Source organism: Anomaloglossus baeobatrachus, chromosome 9, assembly GCF_048569485.1.
Source record: "Anomaloglossus baeobatrachus isolate aAnoBae1 chromosome 9, aAnoBae1.hap1, whole genome shotgun sequence".
NCBI classification, from domain to species: Eukaryota; Metazoa; Chordata; class Amphibia; order Anura; family Aromobatidae; genus Anomaloglossus; species Anomaloglossus baeobatrachus.
The window spans coordinates 23822966-23840230 of NC_134361.1; the positions used below are offsets into that span (position 1 = coordinate 23822966).

Below are 17265 nucleotides of genomic sequence, written 5' to 3' on the forward strand. Positions count from 1 at the left end.
TGAGGAACACAATATATGTTTAATCCTTGTGACACGGTAGAAGTCACACAAGACTGTGCCGTAATTTAAAAAAAAAAAAAAATATTCATTCTCACTTTATAAAACTTGAACTAAAAATACTACACCAGAACTACACAAGGGGCTGGATGCAGGGTACACGGCAGCGGAGAAATCAATGTATCACTCACAGTAAGCTTCTGCCATTAATGAATGAATCGGGATGTGCGGCCATGTACTACACTTAACACTACGCCCAACAGGGCAGTAACTTGTCCAAAATTTCATTTTTCAATTTTCTCCGGCATATTTCTTCAAGCGGCGTCCATGTTCTCTTCATGTTGGAGAACGTGTCACTGTCAAAGAGGACAACGCAGGAGAGCGACGGTCTGCTGGATGCAGGTGGGAAGAGCCATGCTCCACGTCAGAATAGCTGGTGACCGGTAATCCCCACGCTGGTGCACGGAGGAATGGACAGGGGGGGTGCGGCGTCCACAGCTGGAGACCTCCCTCATCGGGTCTGTTCAACTGGGAGAGATAAAACAGAAGTGATTAAAATCTTCCCGCTCAATTACATCTTGATCATAACAATCTCACGTGGGTAGTAGTTGGTCTATGGCAAATAATTGTGAGCACAGAAGGCTCCCCCATGCTTCCATAGTATCTGAATCACATTATGACAGCATTACCAGGGACAATCTATGGTCAGGGAGGAGCAGATGTTGGGGGGAGACCTCCAGGGAGTCTCTCTTAGGGTCTCGGAGGAGGATTCCAAATCAGAACTGTGCATATGAATCAGGACAAATGACCACACAGAGACGTATCTCTATACGGGAGAAGCACAGTGCTCTTCTAACCCTTGTATTCAAAGCATAACATTCTTATAGTTTTTCTGCATTGTCTCTTAACCAACCAATTAGCTTGGATCTAGCTCATTCTCTTATTTGAGCATTTCAGGTGTGTCTAAGCATAGACGAGAGTCTGTGGATAGAACAATGTCAGTTACTTATTTGAAACTACAGATGAGTATCTCTTCTATTCATGAATGTCAGTTACTCATTCATGACACTACAGATGAGTATCTCTTCTATTCATGAATGTCAGTTACTTATTTGAAACTACAGATGGGTATCTCTTCTATTCATGAATGTCAGTTACTTATTCATGAACTTAAACTTATTCTTCTTAGTCCTAAGCATAATTTGTTTTGGTTATACATTCCGTTAATATTTCAATTAGGTATATGTGGAGAAGCAATACATAAAGCAAGCAAAGGACATATCTTATTATATTACACTGGACAAACAATTCATAGCCTAGGCCTTCACACAGAGACGCTTTTAGACAACACCATCAACTCCGTACGGAGAGAGGTCTGTCTGAAACAGTGTGTAAGAGCCGCCACTCCTTAGGCCTCTCCTTGCCAAGTCTTACAGTATGTGACCGGTGGGATGTATCGGACTGGAAAGAATTCATAGAGAAGACGACGGCACTCACTGTATGACGAAATGTCGATCTCATCGGGCAGCTCGCTGATGTTCACCTCAAAACGATCTTGAACCTCATTCAGGATTTTGGCATCTCCCTCGTCGGAGACGAATGTGATGGCGAGACCCTTGGTGCCAAATCTGCCCGCTCGGGCCACCTAATAACGAGGGTCAGAGACAGAACGTCACAGGAGGCGCAGAGATAAACATGGTGAGTAACGTTTGCAATATGAATACACCGAGTTATGCCTGGTGCTAGAGCTGGCCAAGCAAAGAAGGGAATTTTGTTACTTACCGTAAATTCCTTTTCTTCTAGCTCTTATTGGGAGACCCAGACGATTGGGGTATAGCTACTGCCTCCGGAGGCCACACAAAGCACTACACTAAAAAGTGCAAGGCCCCTCCCCTTCTGGCTATACCCCCCCGTGGTATCACGGGTTCTCCAGTTTTAGTGCCAAAGCAAGAAGGAGGAAAGCCAATAACTGGTTTAAACAAATTAACTCCGAGTAACATCGGAGAACTGAAAAACCGTTCAACATGAACAACATATGTACCCGCAAACAACAAAAACATCCCGAAGGACAACAGGGCGGGTGCTGGGTCTCCCAATAAGAGCTAGAAGAAAAGGAATTTACGGTAAGTAACAAAATTCCCTTCTTCTTCAGCGCTCTATTGGGAGACCCAGACGATTGGGACGTCCAAAAGCTGTCCCTGGGTGGGTAAAGAAATACCTCATGTTAGGGCTGCAAAACAGCCCTCCCCTACGGGGGTGTCACTGCCACCTGCAGGACTCTTCTACCTAAGCTGGCATCCGCCGAAGCATAGGTATGCACCTGATAATGCTTGGTGAAAGTGTGCAGACTGTACCAGGTAGCTGCCTGGCACACTTGTTGAGCCGAAGCCTGGTGTCGTAATGCCCAGGACGCACCCACGGCTCTGGTTGAGTGGGCTTTTAGCCCTGAAGGAACCGGAAGCCCCGCAGAACGGTAGGCCTCAAGAATTGGTTCTTTGATCCATCGAGCCAGGGTGGCTTTAGAAGCCTGCAACCCCTTGCGCGGACAAGCGACAAGGACAAAAAGTGCATCGGAACGGCGCATGGGCGCCGTGCGGGAAATGTAGATTCTGAGTGCTCTCACCAGATCTAACAAACGTAAGTCCTTTTCATACCGGTGAACCGGATGAGGACAAAAGGAAGGCAAGGATATATCCTGATTAAGATGAAATGAGGATACGACCTTAGGGAGAAACTCCGGAATGGGGCGCAGCACTACCTTGTCCTGGTGGAACACCAGGAAGAGAGCCTTGGATGACAGAGCTGCCAGCTCAGACACTCGCCGAAGCGATGTGATCGCAACGAGAAACGCCACCTTCTGTGACAGGCGAGGAAGGAAACTTCCTTCAGAGGCTCGAAAGGCGGCTTCTGGAGAGCAACTAATACCCTGTTGAGATCCCATGGATCTAACGGCCGCTTGTACGGGGGTACGATATGACAGACCCCCTGTAGGAACGTGCGCACCTTAGAAAGACGTGCTAGACGCTTCTGAAAAAAAACACGGATAGTGCCGAGACTTCCCCCTTAAGGGAGCCGAGCGACAAGCCCTTTTCTAACCCCGATTGCAGGAAGGAAAGAAAAGTAGGCAATGCAAATGGCCAGGGAGACACTCCCTGAGCCGAGCACCAGGTTAAGAAAGTCTTCCACATTCTGTGGTAGATCGTAGCAGAGGTGGACTTCCTAGCCTGTTTCATGGTGGCAACGACCCCTTGGGATAATCCTGAAGACGCTAGGATCCAGGACTCAATGGCCACACAGTCAGGTTCAGGGCCGCAGAATTCCGATGGAAAAACGGCCCTTGGGACAGTAAGTCTGGCCGGCCCGGTAGTGACCACGGTCGCCGACCGTGAGATGCCACAGATCCGGGTACCACGATCTCCTCGGCCAGTCTGGGGCGACGAGTATGACGCGGCTGCAATCGGATCTGATTTTTTGCGCAGTACTCTGGGCAAGAGTGCCAGAGGTGGAAACACATATGTGAGCCGGAACTGCGACCAATCTTGCACTAAGGCGTCTGCCGCCAGAGCTCTGTGATCGCGCGATCGTGCCATAAATGCCGGGACCTTGTTGTTGTGCCGAGACGCCATTAGGTCGACGTCCGGCACCCCCCAGCGGCGACAGATTTCCTGAAACACGTCCGGGTGAAGGGACCATTTCCCTGCATCCATACCCTGGCGACTGAGGAAGTCTGCTTCCCAGTTTTCTACGCCCGGGATGTGAACTGCGGATATGGCGGATGCTGTGTCCTCCACCCACATGAGGGTTCGCCGGACTTCCTGGAAGGCTTGCCGACTGCGCGTCCCTCCTTGGTGGTTGATGTATGCCACCGCTGTGGAGTTGTCCGAGTGGATTCGGATCTGCTCTCTTTCTAGCCACTGCTGGAAAGCTAGTGGGGTAAGATACCCTGCCCCGATTTCCAGAACATTGATCTGAAGGGTGGACTCCTGCTGAGTCCACGTCCCCTGAGCCCTGTGGCGGAGACAAACTGCTCCCCACCCTGACAGACTCATATCTGTCGTGACCACTGCCCAGGATGGGGGTAGGAAGGATCTTCACTGTGACAATGAGGTGGGAATAAGCCACCATTGCAAAGAGTCCTTGGCCGTCTGGGAAAGGGAGACTTTCCTGTCCAGGGAGGTTGACTGCCCGTCTCATTGGCGGAGAATGTCCCCTTGCAGTTGGCGCAGATGAAACTGCGCAAAGGGAACTGCCACCATGGCTGCCACCATCTTCCCTAGGAAGTGCATGAGGCGCCTTAAGGGGTGCGACTGGCCTTGAAGGAGAGACTGCACCTCTGTTTGCAGTGAACGCTGCTTGTTCAGCGGAAGCTTCACTATTGCGGATAGAGTGTGAAACTCCATGCCGAGATACGTTAGTGATTGAGTCGGTGACAGATTTGACCTTGCCAAATTGATGATCCACCCGAAAGTCTGGAGAGTCTCCAGCGTAACATTCAGGCTGCGTTGTCATGCCTCTTGAGAGGGTGCTTTGACGAGTAGATCGTCCAAGTAAGGGATCACCGGGTGTCCCTGAGAGTGCAAGACTGCTACCACTGCTGCCATGACCTTGGTGAACACCCGTGGGGCTGTCGCCAGACCGAATGGCAGGGCTACGAACTGAAGATGGTCGTCTCCTATCACAAAACGTAGAAAACGTTGGTGCTCCGTAGCAATTGGCACGTGGAGATAGGCATCTTTGATGTCTGTTGAGGCAAGGAAATCTCCTCGAGACATTGAAGTAATGACGGATCGGAGGGATTCCATCCGGAACCGCCTGGCGTTCGCATGCTTGTTGAGCAGTTTTAGGTCCAGAACAGGACGGAAGGAGCCGTCCTTTTTTGGAGCCACAAAGAGATTGGAGTACAAACCCTCGCCCTCGTTCCTGAGGGGGGACAGGGATCACCACTCCTTCTGCTCTTAGAGCGTCCACCGCCTGCAGCAGGGCATCTGCTCGGAGGGGAGGTGGGGCCGTTCTGAAGGATGGAGTCGGAGGACGAGAACAGAACACTGTCCTGTGCACGTGAGCACAATGTCCGTCACCCACCGGTCTGTGACCTGTGGCAGCTAAATGTCGCCAAAGGCGGGGGAGTCTGCCATCAACCGCGGATGCGGAGAGAGAGAGAGAGAGCTGAGAGACATGAGGAGACCGCCTTGGTAGCGGTTCCTCCGACTGCCTTCCTTGGGCGTGATTGAGCCCGGCCGGAATCTGAGCCCGTCTGAGGTTTTGTAGCCCTTTTGCACGAGGACAATTGGGACCTGCCCGAGCTTGGGAAGGACCGAAACCTCGACTGTACTTTTAGGACAGCATTAATAGGGTAAGTCGCAGTGCAGACATTACGGGGTTACGGACGCCTCTGCGGTACAGATGTACATGTGCTCAAGGCCAGCTGCGCAAGAACAGCTGAAAAGGTTAGGTTGCCTATACGGCTGTGAATGCCGGAGCAACCGGCACGCCGATAGCCTCCTAGACAGATTTCAACCAGAGTCCATCTGTCTGTGAATGGCATCTTTAATTGAAGCCCCATCTCCAGTGCAACTATGGCTCTAGACGCAAGCCTGGAGATTGGAGAATCCACCTTTGGACCCTAGGTCCAGCGCTTGACCACGTCAGGGGAAAAGGGATAACGTGTATCTTAAAAACGTTTGGAGAAGACGCTTATCTGGTAAGCGTGGTGTTTCTGGACTGCTTCTCTGAAGTCAGCGTGGCCAGAAAAATACTCAATATCCGTTTGAGATACTGAAAAGGGACTTCTCCTGCTGTGAAGCTGACTCCTCCACTGGGGGAGCTGAGGGAGAAAGATCCAACCTTCCATTGATGGACGCTATAGGATCATTCCGTATGGCGTTACCATCCGGTGTATCCGGATCGATAGCGATGTCAGGATCAAAGTCCTGGAGAGCTGCCTTATCATACAGAGAGTCCTCCTGGGACCCCCCCGTTCCAAATGAGGTTGGTCAGGAAGATTGCACATGGCCTGTCTGGACTGCAAATCTCCAACTTATGACAATATATCTGTCGAAACTGCAACTCCGTCCCTGTCCTTGGACAGGGATGACAGGTGGTTTCTTTGGCCACGACTAGTAGAGACCCCGGCAGATGAAGTGCTAGAGACCCCGGCAGACGAAGTGCTACAGGGGAGCATGCACACAATGGGACGGTGTCATGAACGGCATCCCATGTAGTAAAAACAGCACTGAAAATCTGTGTTGCTTTTTTGCCGCTGCCGACTAGCCATCTAGAAGTATATAGCCAAGATTGGTGACCGTACAGTGCAATGTATAGCATACAAGCATAAAGTACAAATGAACACTGCAGCACAAGCAATACAAGCAGCATAGAAGCCTGTGCCCTGGCACCTCTGCTCTTCTGCTGCTGTAGACTAGTCATCTAGGGGAATATAGCCCAGAAGAGTGACCATACAGTGCAATGCATAGCATACAAGCACAAGTACAAATGCACACTGCAGCCCATGCAATACAAGCAGCCTAGAAAAACTGTGCCCCAGCACCCTTGGTTTTCTGCTGCTGTAGTCTAGCCATTCCAGGAGAATATAGCTAAGACTAGCGACTGTACCGTGCAATGTATAGCATACAAGTATACACACAAATGAACACTTCAGTACGTGCAATACAAGCAGCCTAGAAAGCCTGTGCCTTAGCACACCTGCTTTCCTGCTGCTGATGTGTCGCTCTCCAAGCGGGCATATAGCGACCTATGCAGTTAAAATACACATGTACACACTGCAGTATATATTGGGGTCAGCACTATGTGTGCCGCTTACCGCCCGCCTATAAGCGGGTGTATGGTCGCCACCGTCCTGCCTGGTTGCCGAAAGTCCGAGCTCGGACTGCAGTAATGGCTGCCGGCGTCTTCCCCAGCTCGTGTGAGGAGGGGCGGGCCGTGGGCGTGCCCCAAGTCAGAGCGGGAATCCGGCGTCCGACAGTGTGCAGTGAGAGGGCTGGAGCATGTAAATAAGGCTCCAGCCCTCGGCGCTGCTGATTGCTCAGCGCCTGTCCCCTTCCCTGAGTGACAGGGAGGGGGCGGGAACGAAGCGGCACTAGGCCGCAGAAGCCGGGGACTGGATTTATAAGCGCCGCCGCCGTAAAAGCGCGGTCGGCGCCCAGTCCCCGGCGAACTACAAGTCCCAGCCGCGCCGCCGCTCCCGGAGCGTCCGGCGCGGTAGTTCCCAATACACAAAGTCACTCAGCAAAGCTGCAGTGACTGTAACCCTTTACTGTCCCCGGCGCACTAGCACACCCAGCAAGTCTGGAGTGTGCTGTGTCTGTGTGTCCGGGGACACAGAGTACCTGTAATGGTGCAGGGCCATGTCCCTGAACGGTACTCCAGCTCCGTATCCAGCAGGTTCAAATGGGTCTGTGGATGGAGCCCGGCGTCAGAGCTTTGAGGCCGGCAGGATCCCACTTCCTCAGAGCCCCCCAGGGGGATGTGGAAGGAAAGCAGCATGTGGGCTCCAGCCTCCGTACCAGCAATAGGTACCTCAACCTTACAACACCATCAACGGGTGAGAAGGGAGCATGCTGGGGGCCCTATATGGGCCCTCTTTTCTTCCATCCGAAATAGTCAGCAGCTACTGCTGACTAAAATCTGTGGAGCTATGCATGGATGTCTGACCTCCTTCGCACAAAGCTTGAAAACTGGAGAACCCGTGATACCACGGGGGGGTATAGCCAGAAGGGGAGGGGCCTTGCACTTTTTAGTGTAGTGCTTTGTATGGCCTCCGGAGGCAGTAGCTATACCCCAATCGTCTGGGTCTCCCAATAGAGCGCTGAAGAAATGTGACCTGCAGAGTACGGGCTGTATTTTTGGTCCTAGTGCAGTCCAACAAAACATCAGATCACACGTGGACCAACGTTAGTCAATGAGGCCGTGCACATGTCAGATATCGGGGGCAGCGGACTGACAATTTTGCAGTGGTCTATTAAATTTTGCAGCTGGGGCAAATGTTCTAAATATCTACCGTTTTGTGTGCACAGCTCTCATGTAGACCCTCGTGTCGCCATGGTAACATGCTCAACAAAACATTGCCTGCCCGTCCCCCCCCCCCCCACCCTCCAATTATGAGGCAGCGGGCACGATTTGCCCCTGGAATCCGATTGTACTCAGCGATTCAGGTCTGTGGTTCTGTGGATGAGCACTAAGAGAGACTCCTGTGCCGTGCTCCGCCCGTCACACCCTGCACTATAGCACGGTATCGCCCACTGGAGTGTTCGGCGGGCTACGTACCCGATGCAGGTAAGTATCGGAGTCTTCTGGCATGTCGTAATTGAACTGCTTACATTTTTGCACCAGGAGTGGCATAAGGTCACCCAAAAGCAGTGTGACAGACTGGTGGAAAGTCAGTAGTTTATAGAATAAAAGAACAATTTACATTTTACTCAAAAATATTAAGATAAAAATCAGAAAAACTGACAATTTTGCAGTGGTCTATTAAATTTTGCAGCTGGGGCAAATGTTCTAAATATCTACCGTTTTGTGTGCACAGCTCTCATGTAGACCCTCGTGTCGCCATGGTAACATGCTCAACAAAACATTGCCTGCCCGTCCCCCCCCCCCCCCACCCTCCAATTCATGAGGCAGCGGGCACGATTTGCCCCTGGAATCCGATTGTACTCAGCGATTCAGGTCTGTGGTTCTGTGGATGAGCACTAAGAGAGACTCCTGTGCCGTGCTCCGCCCGTCACACCCTGCACTATAGCACGGTATCGCCCACTGGAGTGTTCGGCGGGCTACGTACCCGATGCAGGTAAGTATCGGAGTCTTCTGGCATGTCGTAATTGAAGGCGATGTTCACCCTTTCAATATCCATCCCGCGGCCAAACAGATTTGTGGCCACCAGAATTCTGCGCTGGAAATCCTTGAACTGCTGATACCGGGATAGCCTGCCATTAAAGAAAACAGGTGTGACCATCAAAGTACGGCATCCACCATGCTTTACCTTTCCTCTGCTCTCCAGGGAATAAGATATCAATATCTGCCAACCTAATGATACATGTACAGTAGTGGTGGGTTGTAATTGCAGGTTTTTTTGGGAGGGGGGGGGGGCGTTTTCGCTCACATGGTTGAGGTAGGTGTTTTTTCACTCTTGCATTAGTCTACACCCCCCGTTCCTACCTCTCCTCCTGTAGCATCCCGCGGTGAATAGCAATTGCCGGAAAGTTCTGCTCTACCAGGAGCTGAGCCAGAGCGATGCAGCGCTGGACGGACTTGACGAAGATGACCACCTAAAATAAAACTGGAGGTTTAGTCTTGTTCCTTCTGAAATCACGGCAAATCCCACCACAAACACATTATAAAGATAGGGTTTGTGTGTGTACAGATAACCTTGTATGTGGCTCGAGTCATACGTCCTTCGCAAAGTTCAAACAATATGTGAAGGACTATGAATCAAGCCGCATACAAGGTTATCCTGGAAAAACAGTTGCTTCCTTCTGCTCAGGCAATGTTCCACAACTCTGAGAACTGGTTATTCCAGCAGGACAATGGGCCATGCCCCACAGCTAGATCAATCAATGTGTGGATGAAGGACCACCACATCAAAACCCTGTCATGGCCAGCCCAATCTCCAGACCTGAACCTCATTGAAAACCTCTGGAATGTAATCAAGAGGAAGATGGATAGTCACAAGCCATCAAACAAAGAACTGCTTACATTTTTGCACCAGGAGTGGCATAAGGTCACCCAAAAGCAGTGTGACAGACTGGTGGAAAGTCAGTAGTTTATAGAATAAAAGAACAATTTACATTTTACTCAAAAATATTAAGATAAAAATCAGAAAAACTGACAATTTTGCAGTGGTCTATTAAATTTTGCAGCTGGGGCAAATGTTCTAAATATCTACCGTTTTGTGTGCACAGCTCTCATGTAGACCCTCGTGTCGCCATGGTAACATGCTCAACAAAACATTGCCTGCCCGTCCCCCCCCCCCCACCCTCCAATTCATCATTGTCATTTCTCCACTTTCCTGGGTTTTGGGGTTTGTTTTTTTAGTAGCTTCAGTACTAGAGCCTTATGCCATTTACATTTTGTGCCACTTTTTAAATTCTTATCCCCACTTTCGAAAAACTGATTAGTGAAATGCGACTTTAACCAACATTTTGGTTTTTTGCGCATCTCACTCCAGTTTTCTCCTGCAGTAAGGGTTTCTAGAGGGGTCGTTAAATTTGGAGCATTTTTTTTGCCACTTTTTAAAGAATTTTCGACTTGGTCAAACACCTATAGACAAAAGAATTTTTGATTTTGCAACACATTTCTGAACCACGTGCGCGATTCTGAAGAATTTGAATAAAAAAAAAAAATACCAGCAAATACAAAGAAAAAAAAAAACCTTCAATTGGAAAATGATGAAATCGGGGCCCAAATTGTGTAGTCTGCTCCTGCGGTCACATGGCGCAGACTACATTTAGGGCTTGTTTGTAGTCTGTAACCATGGATACACATAGGTTTGCATAGTTCAGATTCTACAATTGTGGCCAGACCTGCGCCTTCCCTGTGATTATTGCCCCTGGGTCCACAGCTCAGATGCCGGGCTACAGGAGGGGGCTGTCCTGGAACCTGGAAGGACACCGCCATCGTCCACCACTTAATGCCAGAGATAACAATAGAAACCTGAGTCACCTGATTGAACTCCAACAAGTCCAGGAGGTCAAAAAGTTTGCGGTTTTTCTCATTGTCCTTGAGTTTGACGTAGTATTGCTGCAGGCCGTGAAGCGTCAGCTTGGTCTCATCATCCACGAAGATTTCCATTGGCTGGAGGAGGGGGTGGGAAATTAAGGGTTAAACAGTAAGGGGCGGCGCCGGCTTTATCATCACAGGGGAGGACTGGAACAAGATGGCGTCCTACAATGGCGGCGTTCTCAGGCTAAGCTGGCGTCTCGCAGGCAGAATGAAACTTACACAAGAATAATAGGGAATCCCAAACCCACAAGGCTCGTCCGTCACGTCTACATTCACGGCCGTATTAATAATGGATCTATGCCGGTTCCCTCATTATGCATACTGGACATCTACTCAGAAGACAACGCGACACCTAGAATGCAATTTTGGGTGGTTGCACTGCAAGTTCCTAAAGAAAAGCCGCGGAGCCGTGCTTCCTCCACTGCCTGGTTATAGTATAAGACAGCTGTCCCTGTGTACACGCCGTATACAAAAGAGCAGTCACTGTGTCTGGGAAACAGGTTTACCTATGTGTAAAAAACTCGTAGACTATGAGCGGGAAAAAGGGAAAGCAGGACTTGCAGGCGCTCTATGAGCAAGCAGAGGAGAAAACAGGACTCTGGGGATCTCTATGAGCAAGCAGAGGAGAAAGGAGGGTTTGGAGGATCTCTACGAGCGGGCAGAGGTGAATGCAGGACTGGCAAGATCTCTAGGAGCGGGCAGAGGTGAAAGCAGGACTGGCAGGATCTCTAGGAGCAGGCAGAGGTGAATGCAGGACTGGCAGGATCTCTAGGAGCGGGCAGAGGAGAAAACAGGACTCTGGGGATCTCTAAGAGCAAGCAGAGGAGAAAGGAGGACTGGCAGGATCTCTATGAGCAAGCAGAGGAGAAAGGACATCTACGAGTAGGCAGAAGGGAAAGCAGGACTGGCAAGATCTCTAGGAGCGAGCAGAGGAGAAAGGAGGGTTTGGAGGATCTCTACGAGCGGGCAGAGGAGAAAGCAGGACTGGCAGGATCTCTTGGAGCGGGCAGAGGAGAAACCAGGACTGGCAGGATCTCTAGGAGCGGGCAGAGGAGAAAACAGGACTCTGGGGATCTCTAAGAGCAAGCAGAGGAGAAAGGAGGACTGGCAGGATCTCTAGGAGCGGGCAGAGGAGAAAGCAGGACTGGCAGGATCTCTAGGAGCGGGCAGAAGTAAAAGCAGGACTGGCAGGATCTCTAGGAGCAGGCAGAGGTGAAAGCAGGACTGGCAGGATCTCTAGGAGCGGGCAGAGGAGAAACCAGGACTGGCAGGATCTCTAGGAGCGGGCAGAGGAGAAAACAGGACTCTGGGGATCTCTAAGAGCAAGCAGAGGAGAAAGGAGGACTGGCAGGATCTCTAGGAGCGGGCAGAGGAGAAAGCAGGACTGGCAGGATCTCTAGGAGCGGGCAGAAGTGAAAGCAGGACTGGCAGGATCTCTAGGAGCAGGCAGAGGTGAAAGCAGGACTGGCAGGATCTCTAGGAGCGGGCAGAGGTGAAAGCAGGACTGGCAGGATCTCTAGGAGCGAGCAGAGGTGAAAGTGTGGAGGTCACCTGAGCTGAACCATGGACAATTTCCAAATGTCCTTTTGTTGTTTTTTTGTTTTTTAATTATGTGCTAATTTTTAAATAAGGTCTAGATTCAATTTTTCTTAATCAGGATAATGTGCCCTAATGAGAGTAATAATGCCAATTCTAATAGCCCCTATAAATCATAGAGTTATGTTTAATAAATAAAAATAAGTACTTAAGGGGGGAGCTAAAGCCTATAGTGTTAAATTAAACAACAATCCCATAGAAAGCCCACATATACAGATATGGATATAATTAAAGTCCCAAATAATAAAATATATCTAAATGGGGAAAAATTTTAAATTTAAGGTTAATAATATTCACAGATATTTTATTAAGGGAGGACTGTGGAGGTCACCTGAGCTGTAGTATGTTTGTTTAAACGTAATAAGAATATCTGTGTATATAACTAATCAAAATGTAGATGCAAAATTATCTGTCTGTCTATGTAGCAATTGCACAGACCTATAGTATAATTCAAAGTTGTATAGTCATGAAGGAGTTAACCAAAGATAATGAAGCCAAAATGTGAAGCTACAAACTCTTATCAGTAACGTTCACACAAAAGGAATGTACGGGAGGGCAGGAGTGTGATGTGAGAAATTGGGGAGTGAACGCACTCCTTGTTAGTTTCAAGGTTCTTCATGCTTACGGTATAATTGGATCTAGCTTATTAAACTAGTTCAGTTGGTGACGCTGGCTGAAAAGAGAGCATGTCTGTGTTCTTTGTCTTATATACGTTGATAGATTATATATATATATATATATATATATATATATATATATATATATATATATATATATATATATATATATATATATATATATATATATATATATATATATATATATATTTTGGCACTGATATTCAAGCTAATATGGCATCGTCTCTGGATATCCCAAATGAGGACTCCATTAGCAGTCTTCAACGCAAATTCCTCCCTTGACAAAAGCAGGACTGGCAGGATCTCTAGGAGCCAGCAGAGAAAGCAGGACTGGCAAGATCTCTAGGAGCGAGCAGAGGAGAAAGCAGGACTGGCAGGATCTCTAAGAGCGGGCAGAAGAGAAAGCAGGACTGGCAGGATCTCTAGGAGCGGGCAGAAGAGAAAGTAGGACTGGCAGGATCTCTAGGAGCCAGCAGAGGAGAAAGCAGGACTGGCAAGATCTCTAGGAGCGAGCAGAGGAGAAAGCAGGACTGGCAGGATCTCTAAGAGCGGGCAGAAGAAAAAGCAGGACTGGCAGGATCTCTAGGAGCGGGCAGAGGTGAAAGCAGGACTGGCAGAATCTCTGAGCAAGCAGAGGTGAAAGCAGGACTGGCAGGATCTCTAGGAGCTGGCAGAGGTGAAAGCAGGACTGGCAGGATCTCTAGGAGCTGGCAGAGGTGAAAGCAGGACTGGCAGGATCTCTAGGAGTGGGCAGAGGAGAATGCAGGACTGGCAGGATCTCTAGGAGCGGGCAGAGGAGAATGCAGGACTGGCAGGATCTCTAGGACCGGGCAGAGGTGAAAGCAGGACTGGCAGGATCTCTAGGAGCGGACAGAGGTGAAAGCAGGACTGGCAGGATCTCTAGGAGCGGACAGAGGTGAAAGCAGCACTGGCAAAATCTCGGAGCAAGCAGAGGTGAAAGCATGACTGGCAGGGTCTCTAGGAGCGGACAGAGGTGAAAGCAGGACTGGCAGGATTTCTAGGAGCGGACAGAGGTGGAAGCAGGACTGGCAGGATCTCTAGGAGCGGGCAGAGGTGGAAGCAGGACTGGCACGATCTCTAGGAGCAAGCAGAGGTGAAAGCAGGACTGGCAGGATCTCTAGGAGCTGGCAGAGGTGAAAGCAGGACTGGCAGGATCTCTAGGAGCGGGCAGAGGAGAAAGCAGGACTGGCAGGATCTCTAGGAGTGGGCAGAGGAGAATGCAGGACTGGCAGGATCTCTAGGAGCGGGCAGAGGAGAATGCAGGACTGGCAGGATCTCTAGGAGCGAACAGAATAGAATGCAGGACTGGCAGGATCTCTAGGAGCGGGCAAAGGAGAATGCAGGACTGGCAGGATCTCTAGGACCGGGCAGAGGTGAAAGCAGGACTGGCAGGATCTCTAGGAGCGGACAGAGGTGAAAGCAGGACTGGCAGGATCTCTAGGAGCGGACAGAGGTGAAAGCAGCACTGGCAAAATCTCGGAGCAAGCAGAGGTGAAAGCATGACTGGCAGGGTCTCTAGGAGCGGACAGAGGTGAAAGCAGGACTGGCAGGATTTCTAGGAGCGGACAGAGGTGGAAGCAGGACTGGCAGGATCTCTAGGAGCGGGCAGAGGTGGAAGCAGGACTGGCACGATCTCTAGGAGCAAGCAGAGGTGAAAGCAGGACTGGCAGGATCTCTAGGAGCTGGCAGAGGTGAAAGCAGGACTGGCAGGATCTCTAGGAGCGGGCAGAGGAGAAAGCAGGACTGGCAGGATCTCTAGGAGCGGGCAGAGGAGAATGCAGGACTGGCAGGATCTCTAGGAGCGGGCAGAGGAGAATGCAGGACTGGCAGGATCTCTAGGAGCGAACAGAATAGAATGCAGGACTGGCAGGATCTCTAGGAGCGGGCAAAGGAGAATGCAGGACTGGCAGGATCTCTAGGACCGGGCAGAGGTGAAAGCAGGACTGGCAGGATCTCTAGGAGCGGACAGAGGTGAAAGCAGGACTGGCAGGATCTCTAGGAGCGGACAGAGGTGAAAGCAGCACTGGCAAAATCTCGGAGCAAGCAGAGGTGAAAGCATGACTGGCAGGGTCTCTAGGAGCGGACAGAGGTGAAAGCAGGACTGGCAGGATTTCTAGGAGCGGACAGAGGTGGAAGCAGGACTGGCAGGATCTCTAGGAGCGGGCAGAGGTGGAAGCAGGACTGGCACGATCTCTAGGAGCAAGCAGAGGTGAAAGCAGGACTGGCAGGATCTCTAGGAGCGGGCAGAGGTGACAGCAAGACTGGCAGGATCTCTAGGAGCAGGCAGAAGTGACAACAGGACTGAGGGAGCAGAGGAGAAAACAGGGTTCGGAGGATCTCTACGAGCGAGCAGTAGGCAAAGCATGACTCACGGGATCTATAGGAGTGGGCAAACAGGAAAGCAGGAATCGCAGGCTCTCTAGGACAGACAGTGGAGAAAGCAGGACTCATAGGGTCTTTACGAGCGACCAAATGAGAAAGCAGGACTCACAGGATCGCCTGGAGCAGATAGGGGAGAAAGCAAGACTCGTGAGGATCTCTAAGAGTGGGCAGAGGGGAAAGCAGGCCCTGCAGGCTCTCTGAGCGAGCAGAAGGGAAAGCAGGACTCACATGATCTACAAAAAGCAAATAGGAGGAGAATGCAGGACTCGGGATCTTGAGGAGAAGGCAGAAAAGAAAGCAATACTCGCAGGCTCTCTACAAGCGGGTAGAAGGAAAAGCAGGACTCGCAAGCTCTCTGAGCGGGCACAAGGGAAAGCAGGACTCGCAGGCTCTCTATGAGCGGGCACAAGGAACATCAGGCTCTCCATGAGCGGGCACAAGGAAAAGCAGGTTCTCTATGAGCAGGCACAAGGAAAAGCAGGCTCTCTATGAGCGGGCACAAGGAAAAGCAGGTTCTCTATGAGCGGGCACAAGGAAAAGCAGGCTCTCTATGAGCGGGCACAAGGAAAAGCAGGCTCTCTATGAGCGGGCACAAGGAAAAGCAGGCTCTCTATGAGCGGGCACAAGGAAAAGCAGGCTCTCTATGAGCGGGCACAAGGGAAAGCAGGACTCGCAGGCTCTCTATGAGCAGGTAGAAGGGAAAGCAGGACTTGCAGGCTCTCTACGAGCAGGCACAAGGGAAAGCAGGACTCGCAGGCTCTCTACGAGCAGGCACAAGGGAAAGCAGGACTCGCAGGCTCTCTACGAGCAGGTAGAATGGAAAGCAGGACTCGCAGGCTCTCTACGAGCGGGCACAAGGAAAGCAGGACTCGCAGGCTCTCTACGAGCAGGCACAAGGGAAAGCAGGACTCGCAGGCTCTCTACGAGCAGGCACAAGGGAAAGCAGGACTCGCAGGCTCTCTACGAGCGGGCACAAGGGAAAGCAGGACTTGTAGGCTATGAGCAGACAGAGGAGAAAGAAGGACTCACAGGGACTCTACAACTGGGCATAGGGGAAAGCAGGACCTCATTTCATACCCGACAGGCAGTAGATAACCAAAAATCCTGAATCTAATTATAGAAAACTGAGTTATTGACAGAGGTGTTGTCCTCACCAGTCTTAATAAAGGGGCGTGACGAAGTAGGATAAGCCAAATTCATTAAGAAGCATATGGTACTTAGAAAATGTTCTCCTCCGTGAGCTATCCCTCGCTAGACATACTACTCCAGTCAGGGATTGGAGTAACATTTCTGGTCTAGGTAATGGTGTAACTTTTGATGAATTCGGTGACTGAGTGCTGAAACACCCATTTTGGCGGAGGTGCTGTATGAACACCAAGTAGCTAATATTTTGAGCATGTTCAGGTAAAGCAATAATTTAGACTTTATCTGTTGTTATACACCATAAACATGGTGTAAACGCTTGGATGAATCGGCCCCTACATGCCAGACGTCTGCGTCTCTCCCTATAACCTACTCTGCCATCAGATTAAAGACAAGAAATCTGCTATAAAACCCGTATTACAAGACAATGCCAAATCTACTGTGCGAGAAGCCATCTTAGCCTGTGAAATAAAGGGTACAATTTAATAAGAGGTTATCAGACGCACATCTTCAAGGTGTACATTTTCTTAACGTGCATTCACGATCGGACAGAACAGAAGACGCCAAACTCCGCTCAGCCGCTCCACAACGCTGACCACTCTCCTCCTGGAATCCCTTCCGATTCCACACTTCCGGTAAAATAATAAAGACTATACTTTTCTTCCGTCCTGGTGAGGGTCCAGCGGTGCCGCGGGTCACATGGGGTTGTGACGTCGCTCTAGCCCAAGAGTCCAATCAGCGCCGGCTTCCTTCT

At 50.3% G+C, this 17265-nt stretch overlaps 1 protein-coding gene across 1 annotated transcript in view; it reads right to left on the minus strand.

Moving 5' to 3' along the window:
• The window catches only part of DDX39B (DExD-box helicase 39B), an 86734-nt gene continuing 69469 nt past the window's right edge, over positions 1-17265 (minus strand). The window contains exons 7-11 of the mRNA XM_075323285.1: positions 10672-10803; positions 9169-9278; positions 8792-8936; positions 1495-1642; positions 1-525 (exon numbers count right to left, since the gene is read on the minus strand). Coding sequence (XP_075179400.1) covers positions 509-525; positions 1495-1642; positions 8792-8936; positions 9169-9278; positions 10672-10803 — 552 coding nt within the window. The 3' untranslated portion in view covers positions 1-508. The remainder of the gene's footprint in view (positions 526-1494; positions 1643-8791; positions 8937-9168; positions 9279-10671; positions 10804-17265) is intronic.